The sequence below is a fragment of the Ipomoea nil genome, unplaced genomic scaffold (assembly GCF_001879475.1).
Source record: "Ipomoea nil cultivar Tokyo-kokei standard unplaced genomic scaffold, Asagao_1.1 scaffold2159, whole genome shotgun sequence".
Lineage (NCBI taxonomy): Eukaryota > Viridiplantae > Streptophyta > Magnoliopsida > Solanales > Convolvulaceae > Ipomoea > Ipomoea nil.
Genome location: NW_017618587.1, coordinates 4,699,685 through 4,722,348, shown reverse-complemented (window position 1 = coordinate 4,722,348; position 22,664 = coordinate 4,699,685). Strand labels below are relative to the sequence as shown.

The window sequence follows — 22,664 nt, the reverse complement described above, 5'->3', positions numbered from 1 at the left end:
AAAAAGTTCCAAGACGTAATTGTGTGTCTACATGTAATGTACCATTAGAAATTGGTGCAAATATGCTCAGTTTGATCTATAGACTAAATGATAAAACCGAGGAATATATAGGTTTATAAACATATTTTTCCTACCTTAAATGAGAAAGGGAATACTTATATACTAGGTTGTAACTTGAGTAAATTATAAGATATTATTAGATATTCTACTAAAATAAATTAGGAAACTAATTAATATATACACAATTTACTGTTGTATTTTATTCTAAGCAAGTATATCTTGGATGTACGTTAACCAATGACAATGAAGAAAATAAGTTTTTAGCCCCAACATATACTATTTGATACTATAAGATCCGGCCACATGCATAATATTAAAGGTTTACTCTATATAAATAATCGTTTTTTAAAACACGTTATATTATTTTCTAAACTATCTTATATATTTATTTTCTAATTCCACAATACATATTTATTTTATCTTATGGTAATTTGAGATACTGGTATTTAAATTATTGAGTTACCTTCATACTTTGAGTTACATATATATTAATGGGAGTTTTTACAATATTTTCATATTTAATTGATATTTTATATATTAAACAAACAAAAAAATCATATGAGAACATTTATTTTGCATCACACATCACTTTTGTTTAGGGACCTTTAAAAATTGTAATATATTCTTATTTATGTTTAAAAAAAAAAAGGAAAATAGTAGAGAAAAACTGTATATTCATGAAAATTTGGATGGTAAATGAGTGGGTGTAGTTCAAAACCTTGGTTCAAAAACGTTTGTTTTGGAAATATTAAATTGATCAAGCTCCATTTCACTCGACATCAAAAGTTGACTTTGAAGACTTAATTAATTGGCAATTGTAATTTTTGATTTTTTTTTTTTAAAGAACAAAACTCCAATTTTAGAGTTTTTTTTTTTTTTTTTTTTTTTTTTTTTTTAGTACTACTAACTCTGTTAACTTATAATGTAGTATCTATTCATAACTACTTTCTCAATCAAGCACAAAGAGTCAACATCATTCCGAATTCTGTCTGGAGAGTTTTATTTCAACTTAATTATTATTACCCATTGGAAAACGGAAAACCTCCTTAAAATCTTAATCCATCTGGGGAAGTTTCAAGTTTCAACCCGCAGCCTCATTTATTTAGACTTTGACCACATCATTATCTATCGTTGGATCACAGTTGGAATCGTCCGTGTAATAGAATGCATGCTTTCTAAGTTTGAACCCTAACTAACCGCTCCTATTATGGAGAAATAGGTAATTTACGGAATGTGTCTCTAACTGATTTATGATTTTTTAAATATTTGTATATTAGTATGCATAACAAAATCAAATATATACATGTAACAAGGTCAATAGTACTAAAAAAAAAGTCAAATTCATATATCATTTTTTGGTCTTTGATAGGATTTGATCAGACCTTGAACATGACATGTTTTCTAATGATTAATGATAGTTAGCGCCAAACCTTTAGCTGTATAATTGCATTAACAATTCACTTTAAATTATCACAAATTTTTTTCCATTTTAGGTACATATCCATTTCGAAAACTAGAAAATATATTTGGTTTGAATTACTTTTCAGCTAATGAAATATAAAATTCAAATACTTAAATCCATATATAAATATCAATGCATGTGGTGACAATGGTATTGTGAAGTAGTAGTATTTGGGGAGGGTATGATGCGGGCAAGTTTGTAAAAATTTGTGATAGTAATAATCATATGTCAAGAAAAACATTCAAAAATAATAATACATTTGAATAAAACACAAATTCAACCATAGGCCCAACTTATATTGAAAATCACGGCCCACTTGTTTCGAAAATGTAGTTTATTTTTGTAACGTACAAATGTACAATACAGGATATCCCTTGTTTTGGTGGCAAAATATATTGTGGACCGTGGTCCACAATGTATTGTAATTTATGTATTAAAACTGTGACGTTTCTTTTAATGAAAAGAAACAGTACCTATTTCGTACCATTCCGCATGCAAAAATAATTTTGATTGTATAACATATTCAATTTCATTTTGTATACATTGCAGTTTCATTTCAACACAATTACAATTTTATTTCGACATAATTACAGTTTCATTCCTTATTATACACTCAAATATGTGAAACAGTTATTCAGTTTCATTTTATATACACTATAGTTTTATTACAACACAATTATATTATCATTTCGATAAAACTACAATTTCATTGCACAATATACACTCAAATACGTGAAATGTTATTCAGTTTCATTTTATATACACTGTAGTTTCATTTCAACACAACTACAATATCATTTTTATATAACTACAGTTTCGCTGGACAATATACACTCAAATATGTGAAATTGACACTCAAATATGTGGAATTGTTATTCAATTTCATTTTGTATACACTGTAGTTTTATTTCAACACAACTACAGTTTCATTTCAATTCATTAACAATTTCATTATAATATAAAAATAATACGTGAGAAGTATTAGTTTAGATACATTGTAGTTTCATTTGGTAATTATTGATTTTCTTTTTGTTTGTTTTTTTTATAAAGGACATTACACAGTAAATTTATTAAAGATTTCTTTAACTTCGGTGTAAAAATCACATATATTGTGACAATGTTAAAATAGTAAGTCTAAGTGCATCTTTAATAGTGATTATTTTGATGTGATTTTTGAAGAGTTTTTGTAGGTGTGATTAGAAAAGAGAAAATGAGAGGAAATAAACAATGGAGAAAAAAAGTTAAATTAAAAAAAAAACAGTCAAAGCTTTAATTAACGCGCCCAGTTAGCGCGTGCACTGCACGCGCCAGGCTGGGCGCTAGTTGGGCTTCACGCAATCTTGACTGCAAATCTTTATTTAATATGATGGTCCCCACCAATTGACAAAATCCCCCAAATAAGAAAACCAACCCAACTCTTCTCTTTTATTCACCATGACATTTTTTTCCTTAAATACCGTGAATAATCCCCTATTGGGGATTTGGGGTTGCTTTAAGGCATTCTAATATTCAGTGTAGAAAAGCGGACACCTTTCATTCTTGTGAAAGTTAAAACAAAATGTAAATACTATTCAACAACAGCAACGGCAACAATATAATAATAAAACCATAATTCTAATAAGCTTTAGAACAAGCCTTAAAAAACTTAACAGTACAAAGTTAAAACATTATTTAATTTCTCGAAGCTTAATATGCTTTGATGAATCTTAACTAATGATATAATTTATGCCTGGTCACCTATTTTAAAGTATAATTAGAGTAACGAGTTTCTTGTTCACAGGGTAGGTTTTTATTTTTATTGTATTACCGTTATAGAAAAGTATGCAGAGTGTAATTAGAGTAACGAGTTTCTTGTTCACAGGGTAGGTTTTTATTTTTATTGTATTACCGTTATAGAAAAGTATGCAGTCGTTATTCAAAAGTGTGTTCTAAGGGAATCGCGCATTGTAATGAGCTAAATCAGTTTAGGTTATTTATAATAGACTAGTTTAAAATCAGAAAGGCCAAAGACGGCTTCTACATTGAGTCGAATTTGGAACCTTAGCAAGATAGGGATTTATTGTTAAAATATGTGCAAACTTATATATTGGTCATGTTTGGTAACACAGTTAGCTTATTAGTCAATTTTGACTTATTTGATCACTATTAACTGTTTGATTTGGTTAAACAATCAATATGAGTGTTTGATTAGTTAGCTTTTTGTAACAGCTTATTTTCTAAAATGCTAAAATTTAAAAAAACTGTTTTGAACAGCTTTTTCGATCAGTTTTTTTTTTTGATAAAGTAGTCATTGTGCATGTAATCAGCTATCAATTAACAACTAATTTACGAAAATACTCTTCCACAATCAACTAATGCATGTTATCGATCAATTAGTCAAACCCACTAACCAATCAGCTAATATCAAACACCCCCATTATGTAGCACTTACTACCTATTTAGTACTCTTTCTGTGTTTAATTTTATATGTCTTGTTTATTATTCATAGTCAAATGAATACTTTCTTCTTTGCTTATTTTGATTAATATTTTCTAATTATTTTTAAATTTAATTTTTAAAATATTTAATAATATTTTTACTATAATTTCTAAATATATAAATTTTTATATAATGATACTAAATATAACATTATAAAAAATTAAACTAAAAATAACTTTAGTCAATTCTCATTAATCATCATACGAGTAATAATAATATAATTATGGTTGATATTTATGTAATGTGGAGAAGAAAAAGCAATTTAGTTGCTGTACCTCAAACATCGCTATATTCTTATGACAGTCTAATTCTATACCTCATCATTAATGGTCTGTGTACCCCTTCTCTCTATATACAGTTACAAGTGTAATTCAAACTAAAACATAAAGCGTGTCTCGACTCACATTATAATTGCATTTGACAACACGAATCCCTATAAATGTATTTAAATCAACAAATACGACAGATTATCATAATCATAAAGCTGATCAAATTACAATAATTAGTGTAAAGTTGTGCGAACTACTCACAATATAAGCATTGCTCCACTTTATTCACGAACGGTATAGTATGGGCTTAGCTCCCACAAGAATTAGCACTCACCTAATAACGTATGAAATAATCACGTTCCTCTATTTATAATAATTAAAGATTGAAAATGTAATTAAAAAAATAAAGTGACAATTATGTAATTATAATAGTGTATTTAGAAACGCGTCATGATACATCTAATGATATATACACATTAGTGCATTATAATATATATCTTCAGTGGACTATCAAGTTATACGTGAGTGTATTATCAAGTATTTTTATTTAAATAAAAAAAAAAACTTAAGTGATCTCAGTTTCGATGGACTAATCCTAAATCCACAGAATTCTGCCTCTATCGCCAATAAGAAGGTAAATCGCGACTCTGCCCTAGGCTAGAACCATTGCAAAAGTAAATTAGGTAAATTGCGAGTCGCGCATTCAACCCACTGGTTAGATCCTAAACCCTTACTGTCACTTCTCGTCATGACCTTTAAGTCAGACGACGAACTAACTATGCTTTGCGTTTTAATTTAATTTTCACCAATTATATATGAATGAATATATGTATGTATGTATATATAGAGTGCAGGCAGTGCAGTGCAGTGCACCCCCACCCACCTCACTCAAATTGGGCTGCGATTTCTCGGCTTGATTTCCCCCTTAGCCTTAGCCTCTGGTGTTGGGCGATTTCTCCTCATCATCCCTTCGGCCCCCTTTTTCTATCAGATCAGATTAAAACACACACATATATACATACATACATACATCAGATCAGAAGGGTAAAAAAAAAACGAGAAAAGTTTTGGCTGGCAGCCCTAATTATACGCCTTCACTTCCGCAGCGCTCTTCTAGTCACCATCTTTATATGCTTTCAATCTCCCTCTCCCCCTTTCCGCCCTTTACATATGGAACCTAAAGATTGCTTCCCTTTTCACACTCTCATCTCCATTACTCTCTGCATTTCTCTCTCATCTTTCTACCCTAAACACCAGGCGTAGTTGAACCAACTGAAAACGTACACGCCGGAATTGAACAGCTGAGATCTCCGCCGTCCCCGACTCCATTTCCGCCGTACCTCTCTCTCTCTCTCTGTGTAAACCGAAAATATATATAAATTAAATTTATTAAAAGCTGCTTGAACGAAAAGGTTTGACCCAACGGTTCGAGAAGGAGGCGGCACGAAAAACTTTGAAAAGGTAATAATATTCTTACCCCTTCTTCAGCTACTTTTACCATAATTTGATTCAACTGTTATAGAAACTTATAATTTTTTTAGCATTATCGATTCTATTACAAGATTGTATTATAACTGAGTTTTTCACAATTTTTTTACCAAATTTTATCAGTAGTAGTGCTAGTAGTAGCTAGCTAGTAATGCGATTTTTTTTTTTTTTTTTTTGAATTTGGAGATGAACATCGTGAAGAGTGATATTATTACCAGTACGTACTACTATAATTAAAAAAGTAATTTAAAGCTCTTACTTTCATACTTTCACGAGATCCAATCCATAATCACCGCTTTCATCTCTTTAATTCCTTTTCCAACTTCCTGCACTAAATAAAATAATATATACTTGGATAATCAATATTAAGGTGGTGTGATGAAAAGTAAAATGATTTTATGAGAGTCGGTGTATAATGTTTGGTTGTTTTTTTAAATATGGTTTGGATTTTGGATTTTTTTTAGGTGGATCGGATCGGATCGATGGCGTCGTCGTCTTCGTCGAACTCGCCGTGCGCGGCCTGCAAGTTTCTGCGGCGGAAGTGCCAGCCGGAGTGCGTGTTCGCGCCGTATTTCCCGCCGGATCAGCCGCAGAAGTTCGCGAGCGTGCACAAGGTGTTCGGCGCGAGCAACGTGACGAAGCTGCTGAACGAGCTGCAGCCGCACCAGCGGGAGGACGCGGTGAACTCGCTGGCGTACGAGGCGGACATGCGGCTGCGCGACCCCGTCTACGGCTGCGTCGGCGTCATCTCGCTGCTGCAGCACCAGCTCCGGCAGCTCCAGATGGACCTCAGCTGCGCCAAATCCGAGCTCTCCAAGTACCAAAGCCACCTCGGAGTCGGCTCCACCACCCACAACCTCATAGCGGCGGCCGCAGCCGCCGCCGCCGCCCACCACCACCACCACCAGCAACAGAACAACCTAGGGTTCAACTTGATGGGCGGCGGCGCCGGAGGCGGAGGCAGCGCCGGCGCACGTGAGCACCACCAACATCAATTCTTCCCTAGAGACCAACAACAACCCTACTTGATCAATAATTACGAGCCCAGCAGCCTTCTAGCCATGAACATGAACGTCTCCGCCAGCATTGGACCCTTGAGTCAGTTCCAGCCGCCGAGGGCCGCCGGCGCTGACGGCCGGCGTACTCCCGTCGAGCCATCTTAGAGCAAAAAACATACTCTCATCGTCATTATAGTTAAGGTAAAATTAATATTAATTAGATGGTGAATTATTGATGATATGATCCGATGATGTTTATTTCATTTTCTATCCATTGTTATGAGCTGAGACCAAATTAAATTAAATACTACTACTAAATTGCACTACTGTTAGCTAATTAAACTTTTGAAACATTATATTTACTAATCAAACTTTAAACACTAAGTTTAAGGTATGGTTTCTAATGATTTAGGTGTACTAGCTATTTTGTTTGATATATAGTACCTCACAACTCTTCATCATTTAGGGTTTTTGAAGAAATCCTTAATTAATAGTTATTGGTTAGATGGAGTCATTTTTATTTTGTTTTGGAGCATTAGGGTTTTCAATTTTACATTTATATGGTTCCCAAATAATCTCAAGAATATAATAATAATAAAATAATACTATGCATATTCTGAACTGGACAAATTGTGACATGTTTCGTTTGACTATCTGTCAAATAAAAAGTCGATCACTTGATTTGATAGGTACTTGATCAAAATATATCGAGATGGGCAAAATTTGTCCTTCAATTTCAAGATATCTTATATAGGTTTCTTATTATATATTACATGCGTCTATCTCTATGCATTGTGTTCATTGCTACTTTGAGATTATTTATTTCAACACCAATTAAACAAAAATGTCATTTGTATCAAAATTTACATTTGTTGATAATATGGGGCTCATGTTAATTAGTGTTTTAAACCTCGGTATAAATATTGCTTACTTGTGAATTCACTAATTTGATTGTAAATTAGTCACAAATGAAATCAAGTTAGCCGAGTGTATATTCTAGTGTAAGTAACATTATCCTACCAAACTTTTTTTTTTTTCGTGACAAGAAAGATTCACAGTCACTATTCGAAAGTGTACAGATTAAATCTCGCCTTGTGACCTTATTACTTGTCAAAGGACCACAATCATCCTTCAAAACTTGTCTAGCATGATGACATAAATGCTGGTAATACTACACCAATCTGATCAAAGGTTAAAAATAACTGAATGGCAATTCCAGATCTATATATATATATATATATATATATATATATATATATATATATATATATATATATATATAATGGTTGAGTTGTACCAGGTATGGTTAAAAGTGATCGAAGAATTGAAGAAGAACATTCATATCAAAGCACAGTGAAAACGAACAAATAGCATAGGTGCAGGCAGGGGATATATGCAAACACAGAAAGAGGAAAAAGAGAAGTTTGACTGCATATACTAGGCATGAATGAATGTCATATATACATACAAACCCTAAAAAAAAAAACTAACAGTAGGCTGAGGGAGAGAGAGAGAGAGAGGAGAGAGGGGTTGTGACAGCAGGCATTAAATAGGAGGGCAGTGAAGTTTCAAAATCAAGTTGGGAGAATAGAAGGAAAAAATGAAAAAAAAAAAAAAAAAGGGTAAGAGAGAGAGAGAGAGAGAAAGAGATGACAATGATGGTGTACTTGCGGAGATGCAATGATGACCTTTTAACTTGGCTTTAAATGGGAGGCCAGCCCTGTGGGTCTTCTTCCTTCACCACCTGACATCTTTGATAGCTGCTTCCTCTTTGTCCTCTTCAATACTGCCCTTCCCTACCACCATCCCTACACCCCCCTAATTATCCATCATGCATGCTTCTATTTAATATTAATTATTTGCCTATCTAATCTAATGCTCAATTTATTAATATTTAATGCATTAATCATAACTATATACATATCGCACAGGAGGTACACTTCATGGTTTGACCAAAATTATATAATCGCATATATTGTCCATTAACATAACTATATAATGTGTGTTAGAAGTGATTACGAGTGGATTATTAAAAACTAAATCAGTGAGTCAGAAAAGAAATGAGCTTGAAATTTCTTAAGCATAAAATTGACCCAAAGATCAGAGGGGGTCGGTCTTGTCTTAACATGGTCGCCCTGAGGCTCCATAGAGGAAGCCTTGGCCCAGCCCTAGGGTTTGACCACATCTAATTTGTGTTAGTTATATTTCACTTTATTACATTTGTAGGCAAGCTTGTACAGTTGTATGTTTAATTTTCGACTTTGGTTATGTTCAATTAACTAATATATTTAAATTTAACTTATTGGTGAGTGACCTAATATAATAATTCAATCTCGTGGACATAGACTACTTTTGATTTTTAGAAATTTGGATTATAGATGTGGAAGTGGTTTAGAAATTTTAGTTTTGACACAATTAATGAAAATTAAATATAATTTTACAAAAACATAAACTCACCCTAGCTACTAATCATATTATATGCACAACTACTCATTCCATTTAGCACAAATCATTAACCAATTCAAAAAAAAAAAAAGAAAGTTTGCAGCAAAGGGCGTACGCAAGAGTGGCTGCCTCGACGTCAAGGTTGCAGAGGCACTGTGCATTAGGGAGGCACTAAGCTGGTTTAAAGGAACCGGGCTTGGAGAAGCGGATGTTGAAACTGATTCACAGCTTGTTTATTTTGCTTTAAAATCTTGTCCTTTTAATTCTGCATTTGGTTATATTATTCAAGATGTTAAAGAAGTTGCTACCGATATTTACGGAGCTAACTTCTGTTTTGTTAAGCGACTTGCAAACTGTACGGCTCATGACATTGCTAGGGAAGTCGTTTGATTTGTTTCTAATCGAGTCAGGTTGCGAGAAGTGGCTGGATAATCCCCTCCGTTATCTTGTTAATTGTCTTCTTTCTGATTCAAAGAATTAATTGATTATTCTAAAAAAAAAAAAAGGAAGTGAAAGTGATGGGAGAAGAGAAGAGAAGAGGGGAGGGGATATCCGATCCCATTCCCGACTGGAGCACGAGCTCCCAGAAGCCCTAATGGTGAAAAAAACGTCTTCTTGCTTTGCATTTATTTCGGGTTGTCCCTCTGACCATTTCTCCCCGCCCATCTGACATTTTCATTTTTCATTTTCATTTTATGCTTGGCTTAGCTAGCTACCACACACTCCATTTCTCCACCTCCATTACTTCTTCTATCTATCACATGCACCTAGCTACCTTCACTCCCATATATATATATATATATATATATATATATATATATATATGCCTCGAATTGTGATGTATGTACTGCTATTATAAAATAAAGGAATAATGTTCAAATTGGCCACTGGACGTAACCTAAAAATGTAATTAGATCATTGAACGAAAAAAAGTGCAATTAGGCTACTGAACATTCCAAAAACGTACAATTAGGCCATTGAACACTTCAAAAACGTGCAATTAGGTCACTGAACACTTCAAAGTATGCAATTCTACCGAATAGCAGGTTAACATTAATTTTAGCAAGTTACCTGCTTACGTGGAGTTGCCATTTTTAATAATTTTCAATAAATTTTAATAATAAATTTTTTTTAAAAAAAGAAAAAATAATAAAAATAAAATGAAAGTTTTTTTTTTTTAAAAAAAGTTATTATTAAAATTTATTAAAAATTATTAAAAATGTCAACTCAACTGCCACATAAGCACGTAACATACTAAAATTAATGGTAACCTGCTATCAGGTGAAATTGCATATATTTGGAGTGTTCAGTGGCCTAATTGCACTTTTTTTTTTCTTTTTCGTTCAGTGACCTAATTACATTTTCAGGTTACATTCAGTGACCATTTTGAACCTTAATTATTCCTAACATAAATATAATGTTTCTATTTGGTAAATGGCTGCTAGCTGATTGAGTTAATTAGATGGTATAACTAGTTGATAACATTAGATGATTGTAGAAATGTGTTTGGTAAATTAGCTTTTAGCTGATAGCTGTTTGGTATCATTTCTTTTCTCAAAAAACTAATTGAAAAAGTTACTTTGAGAAGTTTTGTAAATTTTAATATTTTAGAGTTACAAAAAAGTTAATTAATCAAACACTTATATTAATTCTTTAATCAAGTATCACTTGTATCAGTTATATTGTTTTAATTTATTTACAAGTACGTGATGAAATGGTGCATGTGCAGCTGCCTTAGCATGCTTGCTAGCTAGGGTTTACTGCACATTTATGAGAATAGCTCCTTGGCTATCTAGGTTTATGGTTAATTACATTTTAATTTAATAGTTGATATAAAATTTTAGTTTGAATTGAATATATAGTGTGTATTATGTTTTCGATATTATATATATATGATCTTTAGCCCCATTTAATATGATTTTGTGATGTTATTATCGTATTTGAATTAAAGCCGCCGCATATAATATCAAATGAGAACTTAGTGTATATCCTATTCAACATATATACACCAATACCTATCCATATTGTAAATGGCACTAGCTGTGCGATGAACTCAACCGAGAGGATGTACTTTTTGATACAAGAATCATGTTTTACCCACTCGATTACTCTATTGGGTGACGGCTCAAAGTGTCGATTACAGTATTCTGCTATATATCGAAATGTGTGACTCACTACTGCTACACAAATATAAGAAAATAAAGTTATAATTAATAGTAAATGTGTAACTTTTGATGTAATGATAATCATTTAATTGGTCTTAACAGACATCTTTTGAAACGATTACATAAAAATAGTTATAGTTGAAAATATTTGTATTTGCTACTTTCTAAAAAAAGTGATAAAATATGACATATCAAGGTCTAGAAATTTTCATAAAACACTAAACTAAGAATATTAATTGAACTATGTGGTCTAATGGTATCCGGGTTGGATTTCCATTTGGAAGATTATGAGTTCAAGCCTCAGTGGAGGCGTTATTGGTTTTTTGTGTTTTAATAGGTTGAGAAAGTATATGAACAGATACTACAATGTAATAGAGCCAGTAACTTTCAAAAAAAAAAAAAAGAATATTAATTGACAATAACTCAAAATAAAGTATATTAAAAAAAAAAAAAAAAAAAAAACAATGTGGGCACAAAAGTGACATGTACACATGCATACAAGTGATACATACAACATTTGTACATGGGATATGATATATATTATTAAAGCAAGATTTTACACACAAAAAGCAAGATTTCATATGGGATTTCTGGTTTGGCCTTTACTCAACCTTCCACTCCCTCCCTGACTGCTGCATTTATTGGACAATATAATGCCAACACCCCCATACATATACTCACATGCATACATACAATCTATACATACATACATAATAAAAAAAAAAAAAAAGAGTAGAATAAGAATATATATACTCTAGTCCCCTTTTTGTTTACTGGTCTGTTCTAAGTTATAAATATAAATATATACGTGAGTGAATTGACTATTCCTATTCCTGTGTTTTCTCCCTGAACACCCTATTCTCTTTTTCTGTCACCAAACACAATGACAGAAGGGTAGGAGAGTAGTATTTAGTAATGTTAAGGCTACTCCTTCCATTCCTCTTCTTGGAGTTTGGCACGCACGCTTCCCTACATAAATAAATATATATATATATATATATATTATTGTATGTATATGTAGAGAGAGAGAGAGAGAGAGAGAGAGGGGACTGAGAAAACAACAAATCAAAGGAACATCTCCTTATACATCTCATCCTTAATAATTACATGCCTTCTGTCCCCCTTGCTACTACTACCCATTTCGTACCACCCATTACTATGCTGCCCCACATATATGCTGCTATGCTGCTGTCAATTTTTTTATTTTATTTATTTATTTATTTTGGTTTGGTCAAAGTAATTGAGAATGGTGTTCAATTCTCCACATATAATTTTGTGTAAATAATTAAGATTAGTCTTAGGAGGCAGGGTAGATCTTTAGCAGTAAATGCAATCTTCTGCAGAGACCACTTTAATTTAATTAGGAATTATTGTAGGTTAACACAATTTTCACTAATAATGCTGTGTATATTACTATAGTCTAAGTTAAAATAATAATACTTCCTTTAACAATCCTATTGAGTCAAGGTGTGGGACCTTTTGAAGTCACAGATTTTACATTTTGTAGTCAAATTATCACATTGTCTTTGGCTCGATGAGCCATTGCCCTAATCTTTCTGTGCTCGGTCCTGACCTGATCACTAGTGCAAGACCCCGGGCACGAATACTTGGCATCCAAATTGATTCCAATAAGAAACTAGCTAGTCAGATACATCCTTATACGTGTATGTCTCTCCTTAGTTGACCTGATTACCGAGTGCATGGAGGCACGCGCGCGATCATGCCAACCACTCGACATGTGCCCCTTCAAATCCCCTATAAATACTCCGGGGAACACTTGTAAAGGGGGACCTTTTGGCAATTCCTGTATAGTTATACTTAGCTCGGGAACCTCTGACCTCAGGCCATAAACCGAGCTTAAGACCTTAAACCAACAAGCAAACCACATAAGGACCGAAGCCCGATCCGATCAAGTACTTCATACGTATTCGTAATATAAGCCCTGTATTTACTACATCACATCCTATATACAAATACATGTTTAATCTTATTTAAAAAAAATAAATAAAAATTACTATATACAACAATTATTAATTTAATTTTGAGAAAATTGCACTTTTCATCCCTAAGTTATAGAATAATTTGGAATTTGTCCCATGAGTGTTGATCATGCTGACTTTTCGTCCCTGAGTTATATATACTAAAATTGTAAATTTCGTTCCTAATGTTTTATTAGTAAATGGGCAAAAAGTGCAACGTCAATATAACTTAGGGACGAAAAGTTAGTATGACCAACACCTAAAGACAAATATTACAATTACCCTATAACTTAAGGACGAAAAGTACAATTTTTCTTTTAATTTTTATGTGTACTATCTTCTTTTAATTACGAGGTATGTACGACGGCTATTCATATAACCGTTGTATATATACTTTGGCCATTTATTTATTTATGATAACATTTAAGATATATATGACATATATTTTAGCCCACTCACTCCACCGCCATATATAATTATTATTGCTATTTTCTTTAAAATAAATATATACTGCGATTTTTGAAAAATCACCATATATATTTTTTATTTACTCTATACTTAAAAAATTGTTGTATATTTGTAAAAATAACTGTCGTAGTGTATACTTGCATTTTGTGGGGGCGGTTACACTCGAATTTTTTTTATTGATTACATTATTGTATTATAAAACATCATAAATTTTTTTTATCAAATTTATATTTGTATTGAGTGGAACAAGCTAAGCTATTTAATGATCCCCTTGACCTTTGTGGATTGATTTAATAAGTTAATGAAAGATATATAATTTATGAATTGAAGTAAATAATATATTGTTAGAGCCTGGATTGATTTCAATACCATGAGTCATGAGCTGAATGGTTTGAGTTCACCCCAAGCAAAGCTGGTGTGTTAGGTTACTTGGGTTTGCTTCCTGATTTGAGATTATAATATTTGAGTAGGTCAATTATCAAATATTATCGACTTTTATACAATTTACGCAATTGTACGGTCTAACCCATAAAAATTTCAAGACAAAGACTAATGGCGAATATATGCGTCACCCAAGGAGGGGAGTAGAGGGGAGATAGATCATGGGATCAAAGACTTGTATATATTATCTACTAGAGCTAGCGTAGCTAGAGTACGGAATAGATGTATATTATGTATAAATAATGAAATTTAACATTCTCGAGACATAAAAATATATTTTGATAGTAAAAATATTCTGATATGTCAATTCAAATTCTCGATCTATTTATTCTACACTTAATAAATTTATTATGAGATTTAGCATCATCAAATTTATTGTAATTCTCATGTCTAATCTTCACTAAAGTCTAGAAAAGTAGGTGTTGGGTGTGGTGCTTAGCTTGTGGATCCCAAGTTAAAGAAATGTGTCCTCTAGGAATTGAAGTTTGAGTAGCCCCAAACTAAAGAAGTCAACTCTTCTCAATTAAAGAATCCCATGCAAACCCTAGTTTAGGAACACTCCATGAATTGAATATCTGCAGAACTACCATGCATGCATGCATGCACCATATATATGCACCTTGGCAACCATATATTACAACTAAACCGTTTTTTAAATATATAATTAAGATCTCAAATTTATGTCATTAATCTTTAACATTAGGCATTATATTTTTTTTTTGAAAGGAAAACATTAGGCATTATATTTATTTTGGAGAATATTGTTGAATTAAGGGCTCCAAATGAACTGGGCCATGATCTAAGCAGATTTTTGGCCCAATTCATTTTCCAAAGGGTACAACCGTAAAATCATTTGTATGGTCCATACAACCGTATAATGTACATTTAGTATATTAAAAATGTACTTTTTGTCAAACATAGTCTTAAATTAATTGCCTAATTAGATGAAGTTAAGATGCATGTAGAACTGAGCCATTACAGTTGCAATGTAGAGTTTTACCTTCTTGTGAGGTGGCTCTTTAATTTGTAGGCACGAGTCTTCTCATGTAATGAAACGATAAATTTCTCATCAATTTTGTTAGATCGGGATGTGATGTCTTTGGAGCGATAAATTTTACTTTTTGTGGACATGTAATTTTTTTTTTTTTTTTTTAAAGTGTCCACTAATTTTTTGGTAGAAGAGATTAATTACATGTAATCGAACCCTTCAATCGGGGTTGCTAACAAAGCAAAAGAGTTGGTCGTAAAGTTAAGCTATGCATGGAAACAAAAGTTAAGTAATTTGAGTGTCTGATCTCAAATTCGAGACTTGTAACATGCATTACGTACACTAATATCGCCTATCTTGTCCCATTATTTTTATATTCAATTATTAAATTTGACGGGAAAATTAGTCAAAAGTAGCATTCAAAAAAAAAAAAAAAAGTCAAAAGTAAAGCAGAATATATGCAATGTTGTTAATAATAGAGTTAATAGTACTAAAAAAAAAATACAATGCTGTTAGATTATTGATATGAAATTAAAATAACCAATACCGTATTACACTTAATTACAGGCATGACACGAAGATAATTTGATTTTTATTTAATAAATATTATCGATTCAATTACAAGATAGTATATGTTCAATATACTTTTTTCATCTATTGTGTTTGTTGTACAACAGAGTCAATACCCCACCACTAGGTTTGATCATGTGATCTTCCCTAGTTGATATAAAAATTCATAAGAAGGTGTTACCATTAGAAGTGGGTCTACTGCTGATGCTGCTGCCCCTCATGTTTGACGTTGATTTTCTTGCCGTAGCCATCCCATTTTTATTGGACTCTATTTGCTTAATCTCCTGCGATTTCATTTCCAGTAATTATACATCTTATATTAATTATTAATACGGTATGAATTCGTAGAAATTTTTGAACTTGATTGTTTGCCAATACAATATTGTACCAATCACAACTATATATGTTATTCTTTTGTTGTATTACATACTGAATAACACCTAATACAACCATATATACATATATAAGATGTTCATAGTATTGATTTACAAAAATGTTTGTAAAAAAATCACAAGGAGGTGTGACCTTAACCGACAAAATATCACAAGAAAGTAAAACCAACCTAGATTTTCAGAATGGTAGGGATACGAACTTTGAGTGTGACCCTAGCCGACCACTCAGACCAAGAAGCTAATTTAAGATTTGGGTAACTCATGAAAAATCAAACTTAGAATCTTGTGGTTAATAAGCTAACTCAATTTTAATTTTCTGACTAGTAGATCATTCAGACCAAGAAGCTAAGGTTAATAGGTAACTATCATGAAAAGTCAAACTTAGAATCTTGTGATTAATAAGTCAATTTTGGGTTGGTCTAATATAACATATATACTCATTTTCATTGATGGGCAGGGTAGAAAAGTTAAGAATTTATATATATAGTTGGAGTAATTGATGGATGAAGTTTACCTACCATGTGTTTGAGAGCCATGTTGAGGGAATTTCTAGACATCATTCTTCCAAAACCAGAGCTCTCATTAATGGAGGAGCCGTTCATCAGTTTCCCAGCTTTGTTATCATTATTAATCCCTTCCTGGATTGAGGAAGCCTTTCTGGCGTTGAGAAACTTGTCCACCATTCTACTCCCCAAAACCTGCGGATTCCCATGTTGCATAATCCTAGTAACCTTGGCTTCTTTGTTTCCGTTTCCTTCACTAACCTGCGGTGTTTTCCGGCCACGACCCACACTCGGGGAGCACGACTGTCTCCTCGTCCGGGACACCGACGATGGTCTTTGATTTGGGATAATCGTTTGGATTTGTTGCTTGTGTTGATGATCTGAGCGTCCCCGGGCGGCTGAAACCGATCTGTCGGTCCTCAGATTCGGCGGCGTTTCATCGGAAAATCCAGGGAACTGGGCGGGGATCTTGGACCTCACCAGCGGCGAAACTCCTCTGCTTCTGGGCTGCTTATTATTGGTGCCCGGAGAAGAATCCATTGGACCCAAGGATTTCGACAGGTTGGAAGCCAACAGATTCAGGTTGCTTTCTTTGTTCTTGACAATGCCGGACTTTGCAGAAGAAACACTCGACGACGACAATGTTGTGTTCCATTTTTCACCGGCCACGGCGCCGTTGTTGGATTTGTTCAACTTAAGGTTCAGCGCTGCAGGCACAACTGATGATCTTGTAGAGCTCTTTCTATGAGGTGCTGCCAGATTTGCAGGAGAAATTTTTGTGGTTTTTGGACTTGGAGATGAGGATCTTGCTGGGATTGTTCTTGTGCCCTTTGAATTGTCTGAAAACTGGATGCAACTAAAACACTGTTATATATATATATATATATATATATATATATATATAGTGATATGGAAACTGAGCGTCAGCTATTACGAGAGAGTGTGTACGTGACTCTAGTCATTATTGAGGGTGTGCAGTATGCATGGTGTAAATCTTGTCTGACCCTACTATCCTAGCAGACAAAGAACTATAAGGAGGTATACTAGTCAAAGTTATTTATAACTGATCGGCTCAAACCAAGAAGGTCAATAAGTTACCCCAATTCTGAGTCGAACTTGTAACCTTGTGATTACCAAGTCAACAGCTTAATTAATTTGACTAGGGTTGTCCCAATGCTGTTAGATTTTGACTTCATGTAAATTATTTACTTAAATTTTAGAAAAAGGAAATGGCAAATAGAGAAAGAACATACACACCCTGGAAGGGAGAAGAGGCTGAACAATGGGCAATTCCCTTTGAATGAGTAAAGCTGGAGAGTTTGCTTCCATTTCCAGTGATGGAAATAATGGTGTTGCCGGAGGAGTTTTTAACCTAATTTCAAACACAAATTATAAGTTCGATTTTGGTTTTTTTCCAAACAAAATCTTGAGTTTAAACTTGTTGAATGAAGTAACAGCATCTAATGTTATTACTATTAATATCGGGAGTGTTAAGGATGTAATATTTACGGAGTATAAATATTGTGTAGTCTAATTATTAGTTTAGACTTTTAGTTAAGAATGAATATATTCGGAGTTGTGCACTACTTACCAGTCATAATCATTCTTTCTTCCAGATGTAACTCTGTACAGTCCATAGCCTCCTCCTGCATCTTTGAATCAAAATACAAGAACATCAACTGGCAATGAAATGAAACAACAAGTCAACAACCACAAATTCAAATTCTCTCTCTATGTATATATGAATCAAACCATTGGATTCAAGTTCTTCAGAAACCGGGAGAAGAAGGCTGGCGACCTCATCCTTTTCGTGCTTGTGCATCTCGCGAAACAGAACCAAAGATTCCTCGTCTAAGTCTTGTCTAACCACTTTCCTTGCTGCATTCGTGTTTCCTCTGTTCATCATCTTCCTCTGTTTTTGTTGTTACTTTGAATCTCAGGAAGAAAACAATCAAAATACTGTGGTGGATTAGTGGCTGTACTGGGAATCTGAGATAAGAAAACAGTGTTAAGTTAAGTCTCTCTGGGAACAGAAAGATTTGGTAACAATATTGTGTGAGTTGGCCGGCAGATTCTTTGGCTCAATCCAACAGCTTCAATACAATTTCATAGCTCTGAGACGGCAACACTCACTATTTCCCATACACTTGGCACTGCATGTTTTATTCTTCAACTATTTTGCTGGCTGGCCGTCTATGTATTTCATATTTTATACTTACTTTAGAGGGATTTGGTTCAAGAATATTATAACAGTTTAAGCTGCTGATAGTTGAATTGTATATTTATGTTTATATATTATATATATACTCAACATATACCTTCACGTGTGTGAACGGACAAATAACACATGAATCATAGTCTCTTTTTAGTGGGTGAGACAATAATTCTACTAGAAGCCTAAGCTGATATAGTTAGATTGCAAATTTAGGTTTATATATTATATGCTCAACAATCATGAATGTGCTTAACAAACATTTTTTTTCGTTAACCGAATCAAACACATAAAATGAGAGAAGTTATGAGTAATATTTTTTAACCACTAGAGATGCTCTAAGATCTCACATTCTAATGTTCTCTTGCTCACATAACCTGATGGCCCCTAATCCCTTAACTTTCCTGCAAATACTATTATTAAATTTAATTTAAAATAATGTTTTTACAGGGAAGAGAGGCAGAAGGTTTTGTCTATACAAGCTGGGGGTAGTGAAAGGTAAAAATTGAGACAGTAGTGTTACAAGCAATGATCAAAGGAGTCTATTAAAATGTGCCAGAAATTGAACTTAACTGCCTAGTTTGAAAGCATCTACAAAAAGGCCCAAGCAAACACCGGCTTTCCAATAGTTCACCATCCCTACCAGAGATTGCAGCCTCGCAGTAGGAAGAGAAGGCGGTTTTCTGTACATTAGCATACCAATTCCCTCAATTGCAGCAACCACTACCCCTGCTACTAATACATCCCAATCTCCTGTTTGTCCTAGGATTGTAGCCAATGCATTTGCGGTGTAGAAACCTAGGAGGAGCAGGAATACCTTCGTGGGAAAATTTTTCCTAGCAGAATTAAGTTTCTCCAAAAGCTGTCGACCTCCTGCACTGACTATCCTGCCCAGACGAGTCCCTCCTAGACCACGATTGTCATCATTGGAGCTATCTTGGTCACCATTACTAGGCACTGCACCTGTGTCCAGAGCAAATACTATACTCGAATCACGTCTTCTGGTCCAAGAACTGTTTAAAACACTTCACCCAAGAAAAAAATAGCATTGCAGGTCATTGCAGAAACAAGATTGCTTCATAGACAATAATATTGACACAGTGTAAGCTTAGTAAAATTTTTTGTTCATTTATCTTGAAGAAAGACGAGGAGAAGGAGAAGAGGCACATTTCAAATTCATAGTTACCTGGCTTTTAGAGAAGGCAACAATCTTTCTACAAGTTTTGAAGATCGTCCAGTTGGGTGATGTCTTGTAGTCCATTTCAGGATGGGAAGAGAACCTTTTGCGAATAGACGCGACTGTACAAAGAATTCATTCTCTGCTACTGAAAAAGTCTGCAACGTGATTGTTTCCATTCTAAATATCTTGAATTGCAAAGGATATGGAAGACACTGTGACACCAGCTAACGCTAATGAGAAAACTGGAGCAAAGTGGATAACTAATTAACTGATGCAAACAGCGAAACAAGTATACTTGGTACAACTTAGCTAACCTCAAACCAAAGGCCTAAATAATTAATACATTGTAAATAAAGACTCAGTAGCCTGCCACAAGGTAAAAGGAAATGAGAATATCATCACAAAAAGCTTCCATGACAAATTTGTAGTAGTAGTTTTTGCTAATAATTTATCCTAGCATCAATCTCAACTGCCCTGCTTGAAATTTCATATAGCCAGTAAAGTAAGACACCAACTTTCATATTATAAACTTTAGGCAAAAGGGGGATAGGTTTTTTGATATAGCAATTAAAGGGACCCTAAGAGGATCTACCTCCCAGCTGGTGGTGAATTATGAGCAAAAGAACAGACTAAAATCATTCTCACTTCAACTTGAATGATTGAGCAAAATGTAGGCTATGTAGCAAAATGTGTTCCATACTTTTTGATGAATTGTGTACCTTTGATATGGCTATAATGAGTTTCCGTTTACCAAATACTAGTTTTGGGATAGTAACGGAGAAAAGTTCACTAATCTGCTAATTTATGGTACAAACTACAAGGTGAATTTTGGCTCAAGAGAAATACTAAGATCTTTGGAGACTGCCCTGATTCGGACTACTCTAACTTAAGTCTTTACATATGTTAAGCAGGAATAGCAAGCTTATTTAGTGTAATTCATTTTTACACATATTTGAGCACTCCTCTTCAACCCGTGTAATTTTTCCTTTTTATTACTGAACTTCTTTCTCCCTTTCAACTGAAAAAATCAATAGGCCACCTGTTCAAACTAATTTACACACTGGTAGAAAATACTAGGGCTACAGTAATACAAAGTAGTACACTAATAGTGCTTACATCAAACAATTGGACCTATATGAATCCCAATCATGCTAGGATCCACACAACTAAAGAATTGCAAAAAAACACAATCTTTGGAATGGACAATTCTACTTAATAAGTAACCTTCCAACATTTGATACAAATATAGTATAACTGTATAAGAGACTGATAGTCACATCAGCCAGTAATAATAACAACAATCTCTGCCAAACAAACAAAAGAATGCAAAATGAAATTCCACAAGCTGGTATATAAAACAAAATTTCCATTAACGAACAAACAAAGCCAATTGGAATCTCTATTTGGTAACTATAAATGATAAATACTCAATATGGTGGAGCTGAATGTGAAATCAATTTTATTATAGAAAATTGATCGACCAGCTTTACTACAAACAAACTGGACAAAAGAAAAAACAAACAAAAAAACTAGATTCAAACACAACCGGTTGTGCTTAACAAAAATCATGCTCTAAAAACCACTACATCTAAATATATACCTGAGTGCTATTTAAGTGTCAAAACAATTTTTGAAAAATTGTAATGACTAAGCTTGTTTGATTCCTGCGGCAAAATGAGAATCACTTAAATAATTACTCAAAATTTTAAGAAAACAACTAGATAAATGAAAGCGGAATAGAAAGAATAGTAAATCCAGGATACCGTGCAAGTGAGAGGTCTTTGGAGAAAGTGCTCATTTCGGCCAGGAACACGCACGAATCAAAAGAATCTGGAAACGGAATATTACAGCAATGCTCTGCAAGTTTGAGAAAACTTCAGAAATAGGCGGAGGAATGAAACGGAGAAGTCGCGGCGGCGACGGTGGAGGCGGTGGAAGAAAGAAAGGCCGGCGAAGCGAGTCAAGGGAAAGGGAGGGAAGTGTTCCGGACTACAGTGAAGGGAGGGGATACGGATGAGATTTCATAATTGATTAATTGTTGAGCCACACGTGGAATTTTAACGCCTCATTTCTTTATTAATTTCACACTAATATTTAGGTGTACTCGCCCCAAAAGACATACATGAATTACTTTTTATTTCTGAATAATATGTCTATTATTTTCTTTCTTTTCATCCCTTATAAAATTTTTAGTTAATCCAATTTTGATTCCTCGACTATTATGTTTTATTATTATTATTATTATTATTATTTATTCTTAAGTTCAATTTGATTGGATTTACACATCTAGTTATTGAATTTTTTTTCTTATAAAAGATTAAAATAGAATTATTTTTAGCCAATTGCACGCAAAACATATTTTCAATAATTAAGAGATTAAATCCCTGTCAATTTTAAACTTAAAGAACTAATAGTGAAAAAAAAAAATAAGAATCAAAACTAAAATTACCTGTTATAATTTATAACAAAAGTTAATTATGATTTATAGATAAAATATACTATGAGGTCTAAAAATTTAAAATAAAAAATACTCCATATTAAATGCATTAAATTTCATATACCCCCT

General features: G+C 33.4%; 3 protein-coding genes across 5 annotated transcripts; 1 reads left to right on the top strand and 2 right to left on the bottom strand.

Annotated features, from left to right (window-relative positions):
• Positions 1–5,160: 5,160 nt before the first annotated feature.
• LOC109149267 (LOB domain-containing protein 6) lies at positions 5,161–7,071 on the top strand. Its single transcript, XM_019296937.1, has 2 exons — positions 5,161–5,730; positions 6,222–7,071. Exon 2 carries the CDS (start codon positions 6,240–6,242, stop codon positions 6,918–6,920), a length of 681 nt encoding a protein of 226 aa, XP_019152482.1. The 5' UTR covers positions 5,161–5,730; positions 6,222–6,239; the 3' UTR covers positions 6,921–7,071.
• An 8,896-nt stretch (positions 7,072–15,967) lies between these two features.
• On the bottom strand, positions 15,968–18,989 carry LOC109149263 (mediator of DNA damage checkpoint protein 1-like). Of its 2 annotated transcripts, none has more exons than XM_019296927.1 (5): positions 18,459–18,989; positions 18,298–18,358; positions 17,964–18,078; positions 16,722–17,552; positions 15,968–16,095 (listed from the first exon to the last, which is right to left on the bottom strand). In XM_019296927.1, exons 1-5 carry the CDS (start codon positions 18,610–18,612, stop codon positions 15,976–15,978), a joined length of 1,281 nt encoding a protein of 426 aa, XP_019152472.1. In that variant the 5' UTR covers positions 18,613–18,989; the 3' UTR covers positions 15,968–15,975. The 2 variants fall into 2 exon arrangements, with proteins under 2 accessions (XP_019152472.1, XP_019152473.1); XM_019296928.1 differs by having other exon boundaries at positions 18,298–18,352.
• A 317-nt stretch (positions 18,990–19,306) lies between these two features.
• LOC109149268 (ycf20-like protein) lies at positions 19,307–22,137 on the bottom strand. Of its 2 annotated transcripts, none has more exons than XM_019296939.1 (4): positions 21,862–22,137; positions 21,699–21,762; positions 20,105–20,340; positions 19,307–19,943 (listed from the first exon to the last, which is right to left on the bottom strand). In XM_019296939.1, the coding sequence occupies exons 3-4, from the start codon at positions 20,272–20,274 to the stop codon at positions 19,487–19,489; spliced, it is 627 nt and encodes a 208-aa protein (XP_019152484.1). In that variant the 5' UTR covers positions 20,275–20,340; positions 21,699–21,762; positions 21,862–22,137; the 3' UTR covers positions 19,307–19,486. The 2 variants fall into 2 exon arrangements, with proteins under 2 accessions (XP_019152484.1, XP_019152483.1); XM_019296938.1 differs by having other exon boundaries at positions 20,105–20,310.
• Positions 22,138–22,664: the final 527 nt, after the last annotated feature.